This window comes from Salvia hispanica, chromosome 6 (genome assembly GCF_023119035.1).
Source record: "Salvia hispanica cultivar TCC Black 2014 chromosome 6, UniMelb_Shisp_WGS_1.0, whole genome shotgun sequence".
Classification (NCBI taxonomy): Eukaryota; Viridiplantae; Streptophyta; class Magnoliopsida; order Lamiales; family Lamiaceae; genus Salvia; species Salvia hispanica.
The window spans coordinates 14,245,852-14,261,051 of record NC_062970.1 but is presented as its reverse complement, the minus strand read 5'-3'; the positions used below and the strand labels follow the sequence as shown (position 1 = coordinate 14,261,051).

At 33.8% G+C, this 15,200-nt stretch overlaps 1 protein-coding gene across 1 annotated transcript; it reads right to left on the bottom strand.

Annotated features, from left to right (window-relative positions):
* Positions 1–6,156: 6,156 nt before the first annotated feature.
* On the bottom strand, positions 6,157–9,605 carry LOC125196307 (metal transporter Nramp2-like). Its single transcript, XM_048094764.1, has 4 exons — positions 8,858–9,605; positions 7,927–8,063; positions 7,150–7,802; positions 6,157–6,706 (listed from the first exon to the last, which is right to left on the bottom strand). Exons 1-4 carry the CDS (start codon positions 9,484–9,486, stop codon positions 6,482–6,484), a joined length of 1,644 nt encoding a protein of 547 aa, XP_047950721.1. The 5' UTR covers positions 9,487–9,605; the 3' UTR covers positions 6,157–6,481.
* Positions 9,606–15,200: the final 5,595 nt, after the last annotated feature.

Here is a 15,200-nt window from a genome sequence, read left to right as displayed (position 1 = left end):
GGAGAGATTGGCTGAACAGCAAAGGGCCGAGGCTAGTTCGTCTCATGAAGACGCAGAGAAGAGGAAGCCGAGGGGAAAGAAAGTCGATCACCTCTACTGTCGACAAACCCCCACCGAGTTCATTGCCTGTATAAATTGCCTAACTCCACGGCAGAAGGAAGCCGTGAATGAACTGGATTGATCGTATGGATAATCATTGGAAATGCTATTTATATTACTTTTAGCACTATGTTTTTTTTGGATAACTAATTTTGGTAGGGAAAAAATGACTTGTTGCCATGTCTGTTTTGATCCATACGTAGTATGCGGAACTACTTGCTAACAGAAGCATATTTTGGTACTAGTATCTGATGTCGTAAACACAACATATATAATGGATGTAATGAACCGAGTAATGCACATAATAGCATTATTAATGCAAGGCTATTATTCGATAATGCACATTAACAAAGTAATGGAATAATGGTATAAATAAATGGAGTAATGCACAGAAAATCATTATTAATGCAAAGCTATTATTCGATAATGCACGTTAACAAAGTAATGGAATAATGGTATAAATAAAGGGAGTAATGCACAGAAAATCATTATTAATGCAAGACTATTATTCGATAATGCACGTTAACTCCCGAAAAATGCAAATTTATTATGCATAAAATGTTCACAACGCTAGAAATAATAAAACTAAGACAACGAAACAAATAATAAAACTGAATACAAGACGAAAACTAATTTTTTAGGTACAAAACACATCAAGCTTTCCTCTTGCCTTTACTAAGCTCTTTCTCCTTCGCCATCTCTTTAAGCATTGGACAGTTTCTAGAGTCGTGATGGCCCAACTCATCGCACGCCTTACAACGTCTAAGAGGCCTAATAGCCTCCTTTACAGCCTTTTCTCTCTTTGAAATCAGTTGGCTCGCGGAGCTGCTAGCATGACCCTTGGTCTTTACAACATCCGAAGGATGGACCTCTACTACTTCAGGACTTGGCATTCCATAAAACTCTTCAATCATGCGCCTCTTTTCAAAGGCCGACGTTGGAGGAGTTCCAGCTTGAAGAGAATTACAAAGTTCTTCCAAACCACCTACGAATGCACGAAGCACGTCAATGTCCGTTTCAAACCGTCGAATAAAACCGTAGAAAAGCGATATCCCTTGATTTGAAACAGTATAACGAACACTATACATAAATAAAAGCATATCAGAATTTATTTTCATTATATGATATCAACCATACATTACATATAAGAAAGAATGCATTATACACTGCTATTCGTACATTATATAAATCCAGAATTACAACATAACAGAGGCGAGAAAACAAAATAAACACTAAACCCTAATACATGAGACTTGTCGCCTAAGCAAAATACTAAACCACATCCACCAATTACTGCTAAAGCCTACTGGACTAACTTCTTCCATTGTTGAACAACACAAATTCGATAATATGGCACGATACGGGGCTGCTCCAATACAGAAAAGACTACTATTCGTACATCATAACACAGCAGCCGAGAAAACAAAATAAACACTAAACCCTAAACCACATCCACCAATTACCGGTAAAGTCTACTGTATAGTTTCAAGTTACATAATCAATTTAATAACAACATACCTTCTTCCATTGTTGAAGAACACAAAAACGATAATATGGCATGATACGGGGCTGCTCCAATATGGCGACGACGAGAAGTATAAAAAAAAGAAAAAATCGACATCAATTCTAACACAATGATTTTCGTAACTAAGAGAATGATGGAAGAATAGAGGTAAAAGAGAAGAAATATTTTCTAGAATCAACATAAGAATTACTTAAATTACCTTCTTCCATTGTTGAAGAAAACAAGAAGAATACACGCTTGCTCCAATAAAAGCGAATTTGACAGAACAACGGCTTTGACAGAAGGAGGAAGGACGGCGACTTTGAGAGAAGGAGGCAGAACGGCGGCTTTGTGCAATGGAGAATGTTAGGAGAAAAAACGATGAAAGAGAAGAAAGATTTGAGAAATCGTAGAAAATAACCGCTGCAATCTTTTGATGGAGATAATTAAGCAAGTTACCATAACCAACTCCAATGAGAATACCATTTAGGCCCTTTTCGATTTTTTTAATGATTAAAATTGAATTAATCAGCCTCTATTTTGGGCCATCAGATCTATAAAATGGAGGGTCAAGATTAAAAAGGAGAATAGAACAAAAGATGAGAAAATGATATGAATACATCCCTCTATATATATATATATCATAAATGATTCCATGAATGTAACCAAAAGAAGCGTCAATAAGAAGCAAATCCAAAACTCAACCTGTTAATTTCACCAAAAACAAATATAAATATAGTATCAATTGTATACTATCAAATTAAAGAAAAGAATATTAATTAGAAAGAGAAATAAAAGTACCCCATAGCCAAACTTGAGGAAAACACCGAGCGATAATGTCCATGAAAGTTGTTGTTCCCATTTTTCTTCTCTTTGTGGTCAAGTAGGTCATTTAGCTGCAAATTGTGAAGGGAAGGCAAAGAGAAAGGCTGAGAATATGATGAGAAAGGTGATGCAGAAATTGTGCCTAAAAAGCCTTATCAAGTAAGTTGGAAATTACATGATAGAGCATCATAAGTATACTTGTGAGTGTAAATTCAAATGCTAATGTGTCCTTTCATGCAGTTCTTGAACATTTGGACTCTTTGTGAATCGTGAATATCTGGAATTTGAGATGAGGCTCCCTAATCTTTCTTTTGAGATTGATTTCGAATGTATTATAGACGATTTCATTTTCATGTGCTTCTTTGTTGGTAATGACTTTATACCTGACAAAATGAACACAACATTATTATTAACCCACTTGACAACATGATCTATATATCATCTCCTTCCCACTTCTCCCTCAATCGTTTATGACAATGTAACGATAGCAAATGATAATAAAACTCATACCATATGATCACATATATAATTAGTACACTAATGCATATTATAGCCAATGGTGGAATAATCTTGATCACGAACCCCACGCGTTGAATGTGCAGAGTGGAGTGAGTGGAGTTGGAATGAAGTAATGGAAATGAAAATGAAGAAGACGTGGGAATTATGAACAGATTTATTTGTTTTAGCTTTTAATCTAAAGTTTATACATTTTTAATTTAATTTTTTAAAATTAAATGGCAATCTTGTATATTTTATATTAATTGCATTTACATCCCTCATCATAAAATAATTATTCAAAACCTACTAAAACTACCCTTTTATATATGGTATAGATTCTTAATGTGGCAATTACCAAAAAATTATTAATAACATAATTAAGATTACTTTGTAAGTACTTCATAATCTTTTGTAATCACGCAGAAACTTTAGCATTTTAGACATATGTATAAGATTACTTGGTATTCTAATGTTATTGTAGATAAACAATTGAGACCTATTTTTGTTGATCTTCCACCATTAAATGTGAGAGAAAAAAAAGTTGTGCAACTGTATTTTTTTACCTGAACTATTAATCAAGAAAAATTCATTTTAGTTGGCTCAAATTCTACTTAAAGTTTATGATACATATTTTATCAATTTAGAAACCACAAAGAAAATGCGTAATATATATTTATCAGTTTTAGAAACCAAAAAAATTAATATGACAGTGACCAAATAAAAATCATTGCATTATATTTTATTTCAATATTAAATGTACATAATACAAATTCATAGCCAAATTAGGTTTTAAAATGAACTAAACTAGTGTAACACCCGTGAAGAGAGGTGTATGCAGTTGGAATAGAGATTGAAGCTGCAGATATATAGAGTAGGAAGCTAGGTTAGTGGATATATGAATTTGAGAAGAGAAGCAGATTTGAAATTGAATGAATATTAAGTAAGGGAAGCTCATATCCTTGGCTGGTTCAGGTATGCATATTTGCTCTTGGTCCACCTGCATATATATGCATCAACAATTCATTTTATTAATCAAAGTTGATCTTACCAGTCCTTCACTCCCGCAGATTTACTCCTCTCGTCATTCTCCGTCAAGGACTCTTCGAATTGCAGGTAACCACGCTCCTATAATTGATTGAAATTTGAGAATTTAAGGAGAAAAAGAGTTACATAGAAAGAGCGCATGAGAGAGAGATACAGAGAGATTCGGAGCTGCAGCCTTGAGGGCGGCGAAGAGGTGATCTTGTTCTAGGATGTGGCGTTGCTTCCAATAACGCGCAATCTCTTCATTTGTCACACTTTGCACCACCACCATTTTTGTTGCGCAACTACAATAATCCAATTTCATTATTTATAAAACAAATTCATTACCAAGTCTCTTAATTATTAATTTAAAATGAATGACACTCAATATTGCCCCCTAGGGCACTAATATCACTTAACTTGCCGATGTATTACTGTCTTACTAAATTTATTTATATATATGAAAGTAGTAGTTATTGATTAAGATTAATTATTTCACCCTATTTATACAACAAATTCATACCAAAGTCTCTTAATTTATAAACAGCCAATAAAAATAGATTTTTTAATTTAAAATGACTAGCACTCAATATTGTCGCCTAGGGCACTAATTTTGACTTAATTTGCTGATGTATTACTGTCTTACTAAATTTATTTATATATAGACATATAGTACTCCATATTGCATGAAATTTAGTAGTTAGATAACCTTATTGTATAAATTTAGGTTATTGATTAAGATTCCAGCAGCCATTGACCATCCAAAAACCTTATCATGTTAATATTTTTAATTATATACTAACGTATAGTATTGCACACTTTTATAGCCAATAATTTATTTTATCTAAAAATATTGATAAGCTTTTAAAAAGTCAGAAGAAGAAGAAGAAGTAAATGTATGCATGTACACTATATTTTTGTTTTTATACACGTTAGAGCACTCCCAATGGTTAGGCGTTAGGGTCGGCGAAAAATCGCCGAATATCGCCGGATTATCGCCGGGCGTTGGGGTGAATTCGGCGATAATTCGGCGTTAAATCTCCCGATTCATCGCCAACTCCCGATTCATCGCCGGATTATCGCCGAATTATCGCCGACCACTGTGGGCGATAATTCGGCGATAAAAATATTTTTTGTTTTTTTTTTTTTTAATTTCCCCCTATAAATACACACCTTCTCTTCATTCTCTCCCCATCCTCATCCCTTTTCTCTCTTGAATTTTTTTACTTTGAATTTTTTTTTCCATTCTTGTACTATTTTTTTTTATTAATTTTCGTCGTTGTAATGTTTACTCGTGTTTAATACAACGAACTTTATTACTATTATTTGTTTAGTCTTATAAATTAAATTACCTAGCTTTATTATATACAAAAATAAAACAATTAAATTACTAATGATGTAAAAATGAAATGTTGAGTTAGGGAGAAATAAGGGAGAAATAAGGGAGAAACCATTGGAGCAGTTGGCTAAAAGTTGGCTAAAAACTGGGGATAAATTTTGGTGCTGATGTGGCGCTGATGTGGCAGGAGTTAGGGAGAAATAAGAGAGTTTTTAGCCGGACCATTGGGAGTGCCCTTAGGTGTAGAACTTTTTAAAATAATTGTGTTCGGTAGTTGTTAGCTACACTCAATGTTGGATTTCATTAGCAAGTTGCATCGTAGAAATATATTCATGCTGGATAAAATCCAAGTTGACAAGTTTGAAATTTTAGAATTATATCAATAATCTTTGGATTCAGTAGTTAATTTGATGTTCAAATTCCACTTTTATAAGTCACAGACTTCTAATTCAGCAGTGTTAATTTGGAAATTGATTTGGGCTCATCTGCATGTTTTTGAATAAAAATGTTTTTATCTTCTTTTCTTCTTCTCTTTCTCTTGTCAACCTAACTCCAATGCCTTTTTTTGTCATCTTTCTCCTCTTTCTCACATCGAATAATTTTCTTAGTTCACTCTAGTAGTAGTTGAGATTTGAGTCTTGATAGGGATTTATTCGTGTGTGATCATATAAGAAAATATTATGATGGGAGATAGATAACTGATCAATATAAAACATTTTTTTTTCTTAAAATGGCATCACATTTGAATTTTTTCGAAGCTTAATTTGACTAGAAAAGAAAAGAGGCTGCCTTAAATATGATTAGAACTCACTAAAACTCTTTTTATTTTTTTATTCTTTATTATTGAATAAAAATGAACTAATACATCCTCTGCAAGATTATTAAAGTACAAATGAATATTGGTGAATTTATGATTACAACATGATTGATCTACCGTTAGCTGCAGCATATACAAATACGCCTTTTTTTTCCTATTCTCTCTTTAGATGGATCAACAGAAAAACATCACTTTGTTCTGCTCTAAATTATTTCAATGTTCATATACATTTCGGAGGTGCAAAACGTCAGCATTTGGGATCGACCAAATCTGGACCGTGTTAGAGAAACACCGTCTTGTGGAAGAACCCCCTCGATGTTGGTTCCACTCAGACAAATTCCCAGAACCCGAAAGTAGTAAAGAAGTATTGGCTCAGTTAATTACCACAACAAGCAGATGTATTGGGAATGAATCGGCTTAGCCAGTTAGATAGCTCACAGTCGCTACGTGAAATGAGATATACCACGAAAGCAATGTACGCTGCAGTGCCAGTGGAGACGAGGGATCCAATCAACAAACCATCGACTTCGGAGAGGAAAAAGTGGAGCAAAAGGTATCCATTGATCACCATCACTAGCCCAGCCACCGTCCACGCGGCCCTCTACAGTGCAACAGCAGTGTATTAGCTACTTCAGTTATACTAACTTCAAAATTAAGGAGACATGCATTTCAACAACCAAGAAACTAGCATTTAAGCAGTTAAGTCGATAAAACATTGTACTGTTCAATTCTTGTCACATTAAAAGCCTCCAAGGGTCTCCTTTCACACAATAAGAATGTCATGTTTTGTTAACCGTAAGCAAATAATTTCTATCGAAAAACACGATATCTCATTAAAAGCATATTTTCAAAAGGCATGTCGATGAGTTACACCGTATGCAATAATTTTCTATAGAAAAACACGATATCTCATTAAAAGCAAATTTTCAAAAGGCATGTCGATGAGTTACTTTAGCATTAGACGATTGGAGAATATACTATCCAAGGCCCACTAAATTCCAATAGTTGCAATAGAATTAGGGTGATAATGGATTTTTGACTTACCCCAAGTAAAGGTCCAATCTTGAATGCTCCCATAAGTTGTTCCTTCGACACCAAGGTGAGAAGAGGGATAAGGGCAAAGGGTATCTGTATAGACTGTAGCACGTTGAGCCACTCATTCAGTATATCTAGGGATGATTCTGATTTGTTAAAAACCAATGCCACTATTATAGTTGGTACAATAGCACAACTTCGAGTGATCAAGGCCCTTAGTGACTTCTTTAGACGGAGATTGAGAAAACCTCCCATTATGAATTGTCCAGCATATGTCCCAGTTATTGTACTACTCGTCCCAGCTGCCAATAACCCAATGCCCCATATGTAGAGGATTGGAAAAAGACCACCACCATACTTCTCCTCTAGATACTGTCCTGCATTTACTAGGCCTATATATTCTGCCTGTTTGCTTCCACTGAAACCCTTAGCAAACACGGTTGTCACACATAAGTTGATCAAGAAGGAGACGAAGAGGGCAGCTGAGGACTCGATAGAGTAATAGTTGAGCGCCTCTTGGACCTGATCCTTCTTGTCCGGGTCAATTTTCCTTGATTGTACAAGAGCAGAGTGCAAAAACACATTGTGAGGCATTATCACACAACCCACAACTCCCACAGCCTGCCGGATAGTTCTTGAACTAAGCCGTGGAACCAAAAGACCTGTTAAGAGCACGATTATACAGTTTGACCAAGTCATTCCTTTAAAATGTTTTAAGTAGTATTTTCTATGAGATAAATTTCCCATTTCAGATTTGAGCAATGAGATCATGATAGAGCTTCTAACCTACTATAAGCTCCTTTCTGCTTGGCTTAGCATCAGCAAACATCCAAGCAAATGATAGGCCCATAGTTGAGATAAGAACTGCAAACACAGCTTCCAACTTCCTCACTCCATAGTTTTCAAGAAGTAAAAATATAAAGCTGTAAAGCAATTTCAGACAAAAAATATCAGTCACCAACTCATCACCTAGCAGACAAACAGATAGACGTGTGTAGCACTAAATCTAACACCCTTTCCAGCCAAATATTGCTTTTTCCCAAGAAAAGAACATTTCTAGCCTAGAATATATGGAAAAGGTTGGATCTTTCTCACTCTCAGCAACCAATTTATTAGGCATAAAGGTAATATCCTACGTGTGAAGATAACAAATTCTACTTCAAAAGTAACCATTATGCAGAAATGAATACGATTTCCACCCAAATCTAAAGTTAGTGACGTTAGAAGCATGAAAAAACATATGGTGGTTTCCACATAAGACAAACTAGCTTAACAGACACTTCGTTGAAAGAGCAAAAATTACCAAAAAAATCGCAGTAAAAATTATATTCTGGAGTTACAAGTTAGTAAAATACTCCCTCCGTCCCAAGGAAGATGACCCCTTTCTTGGGCGGCATGGGATTTTATGCAACTTTATTTTGTGTGTTAAATGGAGAGAGTAAAGTAAGAGAGAGGGGATAAAGTAGAGATAAAAGGGGTTTCCATTTTAAGTAATGGGTCTTCTTAGTTGGGACAAACCAAAAAGGAAAGTGGGTCATCTTTAATGGGACGGAGTGAGTAGTAAAACTAACATTTCTACCTTCTCAAAAGATTCGGTTTTTTTTTACCATATGATTTTATCCAGCTTCAATCTCCTATGCTGTCTAATTCAATTTTTTAGGCACACAAGTAAAAACTTCAAAAATATCGATTAAATGAGTGCAGAAAAAGAAATTACCAATCAGCAGCAGTAATTAGAACACCAGCCCAGAGAGGAAGAAACCCTCGGCTCAAAATCTGAATAGCAATGGCGCTTCCGATCACCTCCTGAATATCAGCCCCAATCAGAGCCACCTCCGCCATGAACCACAGCACAATCCTCGCCCAATCCGGATACTCATCGCGGCAGAGCTCCGCCAAGTGCTGCCCCGTGGCAACCCCTAATCTCGCCGACAGCAGCTGAATCAGCAGCCCCATCGCCGTCGCCCACATCAGCAGCCACAGCAGGGAGTATCCCGCAATGGCGCCGGCCTGAAGATCCCCCTCGAGATTCCCGGGATCTAGAAACGCTATGCTCATGAGGAACCCCGGACCGGTGAACATCCACAGCTTCTTCCACGAGAACGGCGGGGCCCCCGAGTAATTGGGGGTATCCAATTCGAAATCGGAGATCAGAATCTTCTGCCGCGCATCGTACGCCGCTTCCTCGTCGTCGTCGAGTTCGGATTGGATCGGAACGGCGTCGGATTTCGGCGAGGCGGATAGGGGCAGCAATCGGCGGGATTCGTTCTCGTCTGCTTGCAGCAGCTGCGCTTCTGATTGGGAATTCCGAGGTGCATGGTTGTCTGGCGGGGTGGTTGAGTTCATTGGATTCTCCGAATTGCGGCTGAGCTTATCTATTTGGTTGGACGCAGTGGTGCCTACGGTGGCAGGCGGTGGCGCGTGAGAGAGAAATCGGATTCGATGAAGGGAGTGGCGAAGCTACTGAATTTATAGATTAGTATAAAAGCATCGGGGCGGTATTGTCATTTCGAAACATACCATTGCCCTTTGTGGTTGCTAAATTCAGTGGTTTTGCTTTTTAACCATTGTAACTATTTTTATTTATGCGAATGCAAATTAATTTTTTAAGTAGGAGTATTGTTTAGAAGAATTTGCGGTAAAGTGTCGTCATAACGAGGCTCTCTCTTTTGATTGAATTTTTCCTAGTCTGGATGTTTGTCATTTGCTATGTAAACGTGGAGTCTGTTCAAAAAGTATACCTTTCACTAGGGGTGAGAATACGGATATCGGGTATTGGGTTTAGCCGTACCCGACCTAATATCCGTCGGGTATTGGATACCCAATATCCAATTTTATAGGATTGGGTATGGATTTGGGTATTGAAATTTAAGATATATCGGGTATTGGGTAACCCGAATGTGTATCGAATACCCGAATATCCAATTTATTATTTAAAGTATTTTTTATATTAGATTTAGCCATTTTTGGCTTCAAGAGCTGGCTAATTTATTTACTAATTACAACTTACTAGGTTAACTTTCTCTAAATTTATATAAATAAGTCAATCTCTCTTACTCTAGGTCACGACTTCTCCAAACTCTCAAATTTTACATATTGCATAACTAACTCATGTGGTTTTTATATTTTAATTAAATGTGTAACTTTTATTATTTTACTTACATATTGCATAATCAATCCCCATAAATATAATCATATACTTTAAAATAAAAGTGACGCATTTTTTTTAATAGTTTTATACTGCAAAATAAAAGCAACATTAAAGAGTCAATTTGAATATTTCTATATTTATAGTTATATTAATATATAAAATTTAAATTTTTTTATTAGTAAAGAGTCGGATATTTTGGTACCCGATACGTCGGATATGGATATCCGGGCCGGATATTGAAGTACCTGAAAATGTATCGGGTCGGGTTTTGGATAGACATTTAGGTGATTTTCGAGTTTGGGTACCCGGTTTTTTCGGGTCGGATATCCACGGATACCCGTATTCCCACCCCTACCTTTGATAGAGATTGTATTCTTACATTTTATTTGAACAAATTAAAAGAAAATGGAGTATACTTCTTTGTTGTATTTTCAATAGATAAAGATTTCATCAAAATACTCACAACTTAGACAAAATGTTATTCATTCTCCTCGAAAAATAGTCAAGATTTTTCATTTTCATATCTATGCTAAATTTCTATGTATATCTAATTAAGTCTATTTTTTCACTAACTAGTATTATCAACCGTGCTATGCACGAGTAATAATATTTTCAAATAATTCTAAGAGTAGATTGAAATACAAAAATAAAGAGTATATAATACTAATGTTTATAGTTAAAAATAAATGTTAATTAAAATAAATATTCATAACATTATAAACAATTCAAAACATCATAAACAATAACAAAAGGACATGTATTTCTCTCATCCACTCTAAATGAAATATTTCACATTCGACAAACAATTTTACACATTTTAATTTCCGATTTGAGTAGAGTAAAATATAATAAAACATAGGACAAATAGGAGATAATGATGCTTATATTTAAGAACATGCATGTATTAATCAAAATAAGATATACAAATAAAGGCAAATGTGTGACTAAGAATCAAAGAGGAAATATAGAATGAAACTTTATTACATATAATATAAATTAACATATTTGAAGAGTTTCAAAATAAAAAATTAATCGTACCAAGTCTAATATTTTTTAAATTTCAAATAAAAGTAAAAACTCATAGTTAGGAAACATGTATATAATACGAAAAAAATAAGAAAATAAAAAGTATAGTTAATAAAAATTTATACAATTTGAATAAATGAATAAATTGTATTATTAATATTTTTCAATTATATAACTAATTCATTTAATATAAATTTTGATTTTTTAAAATTTGAAAATTCACTTGGCATATTTAAATTAGACTTTTAACAAAATATTTAACCCAAATATTACTTAGTGAAGGTCATTTAGCATCCAATTTGATGCATCAACATTTAATACATTGAAACGTAATTCATGTGCCGTCCTCTCTTCTTCTCCATTATTCCCCATCTTAGTATTTCTCAATATTTCCATATAATAAATTTTGGTATTACTATGTTATTAAATACGTTCTTAGTATAAGAAATTCATATCATTGTAATATAGTACAATTAAGTGTAGAAGAATTTGTATATATTTATGATTACAATTACTTTTATTGTGCATACCTTTTTTATTTATTTATTATTATTAGTATTATTATTAGATTTAAAATAGAAAATTCAAAAAGGAATTCGTAAATAAGTCACACTGTTTTTGCTGCATCCGAAGCACTATTTGAATTTGACGTATAACACTATGTTTCCCATTCTTCTCTTCCAACAATCTTTCTTATATAGTTTAAGATTAATAGTACTACAAATTATCGATAGATTGAGTTATAAAAGATTTACAAATTGAAATAATTAAATAGATATGTGTAAGTAATAATGGATTCCATTTTGATGTAATCAATATGTTTAAAAAATAGATTTCAGTAATTGTCGGACACCATTTATGTTACGCAATATTAGTATTAGTATATTACTTATATTAATTACTACTAATTCTTTACTGAATAATTGGACTTAAAAAATTAAAATCGGTCCTTTTTAGATGTACAGAATTTTAGGGTAAAGTTAATGAAGTAAGTAAATGTCAAAATTTAAGAGTTTAAACGGCACCCTCTTTTCTAATTCCAGACTCTCCCACAGAGCAGTGCCTCCTTTGAAATTATTCACCAGGCCTCTTCTACCTCTTTCTTTTTTTACTTTGTTTTAACACTCTTTCATTTCACGATCTTACTTATATTTTCAACCGTTATCATATTTCATTTCCTTTTAAAATTTTGCAATTACCAATTTAATTACAATGGATAAAGAATCTGCCTAAAAATAAAAAATCGTGATAGCATCCAGTTTTTAAACTATTTATCTAATGTATTTCTCGAGTTCCATTTCTACATTTTGAAAAAAGTCAATTTTTTAGGATGATTTTCGCAGGAAGAACTGTTCTTCGTTTATAAAAATTTGATTTTATCGGGGATAGCACGATTGTTCAAATTTATTTTCTACCAGTATTATTTTTCCGTGTTTGTTTTTTATGTTTGTTCAGATTGGAGAAATTTATGTCCCATCCTTTCTATGTTATATTTTCAATTTTTTGTTTTACTATTTTTTGTACTACTCCATTTTTTACTGCAAATCAACACTCATTATTATATTTTTTTTGTATTTTTATTTGTACATAACCATTTTATATTTCAATCTAGATATTATGTTCTTATTTTCAAAAAGTGATTTATGGGCATGTGGTCTGACCATATTTTGGATTGATCCTTATCACATGTTTTCAACATTAAAATCTAGAAATTCTCATTCACAATTAGATCATTCTGTAAGCCATATTTCAACTTTAATGATTTCGATAATGAAATCTAATTCTAGATTTGAATTAATTCAACCACAACACATAGACTATAAAGTGGAGATAGATCACTAACCTCCATCCATGCTTTTCTTGTTTTGAAGAAGATGTTGAATCCACCTTTGATGATTCTCCTCTCCTTGACCTCAAGCTTTCTTATTTGATTCCTTTAATGGACAAAGAATCAAGAGCACTTTTCTATATATATTATATATAACTATATATGTGTGTATATGTTATTTGTTGGTGTGTTTATTTCATGCACACACCATCTCTTTATATAGGCAATAAGTGACTCTTCGTGAAGGGACCAACGGAGGTGTCTTCCCATTAGGAAACCATACTACTTTAATATGGAAATCGACACGCCGATTCGGTAGAATCAGTTTGAAACTGATTAGAAACTAATTCTTCACAATACACTTATGCACGTCTATATTCATTCATATACATGCAATAATTATATATATAACAGTTAATCTATAATAACTGCCATAATAATATATAATCAACTTTAGTGCATGTACGACAACACACACATATATAATCAATTCATACGTACATATATTTGTATTCTTTTCATATAATATATATATATATATATAATATTATATTTGTAACACTATAATTAGAGGTAAGAGAGGAGGGTTATCAATACACCCGATTCTAATTCTTTAATCGAAACCGATCCATTACAGTGTCGTCTTTAATATTAGAATCCCTTTTAACTATCAATATTTTAAACTTGAACTTTAATTTAAACCAATAGATACATAGGTCATATAAGAATATAAATATTCTTACATTCTCCCACTTGACCTTTGTATCGTCTTGATGGTTTAATAACCATAATGCGCACTTTTATATCAAGTTCAAAATATCCTTTAAATACCATGATAAAATTAGAATTGATCGAATCATGGCGGTCACACATCATTAAGCGACATGATTCCTTCCATGTATCACAAATCAATTCCAACTTTACATTGTCCTTTCATTGAGATGAACTTTTATTCTCAATTCATCATATGTTATCCAACAACCATAATTGTATACAAACTATAATGATAACATATTTAATAAACAGAAACATAAGTTTTATTGAATTCAAAGTGTCTTACACTTTACAAGCATAATACAACTAAAATAGCAAGGCTTTATCTATAATACCCATACGCTCTACATGGCCAATAAACATTTTGGTAGTCCTTTAGTTAACGGATCCGCTACCATCATATCCGTCCTAATATGCTCAAAGAACACTCTTTGTTTCTGCACTTCTTCTTTAACAGATAAGTATTTTAGCTCCATGTGCTTAGCCCCTTTCGAGTACTTATCATTCTTTGAAAAGAAGATAGCTGCGGAATTATCACAATATATTTTCAGCGGCCTAGCTATAGAGTCGACAATTTTAAGCCCTGAAATAAAGTTCCGCAACCACAATTCGTGAACAGTGGCCTCAAAGCATGCCACAAATTCGGCTTCCATAGTGGAAGTAGCAATGACAGACTGCTTTCCACTTTTCCATGATACTGCCCCCTCGGCTAAAAGGAACAAGTAGCCAAACGTCGATTTTCTACTATCAACGCACCCGGCATAGTCTGAATCTGAATATCCAATGACCTCTAGATTATCGGATCTTCTATACGTAAGCATGTGCTCTTTAGTGCCTTGCAAGTACCTGAGGACTTTCTTTGCAGCCTTCCAGTGATCCATTCCGGGATTACTTTGATATCGACCAAACATACCAACCGCAAAGGTGATATCTGGTCGCGTACATGTTTGAACATAGTTCAAACTCCCAACCACTGATGCATATGGAATTCTTTCCATTTCCTTACGCTCCAATTCATTTTTAGGACATTGCATTTTACTAAACTTGTCTCCCTTCTGAATTGGAGCAATCCCTACAGAGCACTTTTCCATTCTATATCTCTCTAAAATCTTATTGATATATCCTTTCCAAGATAAACTTAATAATCCTTGTGACTTATCTTGAAATATTTTTATTCCGATCACATAAGATGCATCTCCCATATCTTTCATTTCAAAGTTCTTAGAGAGATATTTCTTCACATCATGTAACATACCCATGTCATTTGCAGCAAGCAAAATA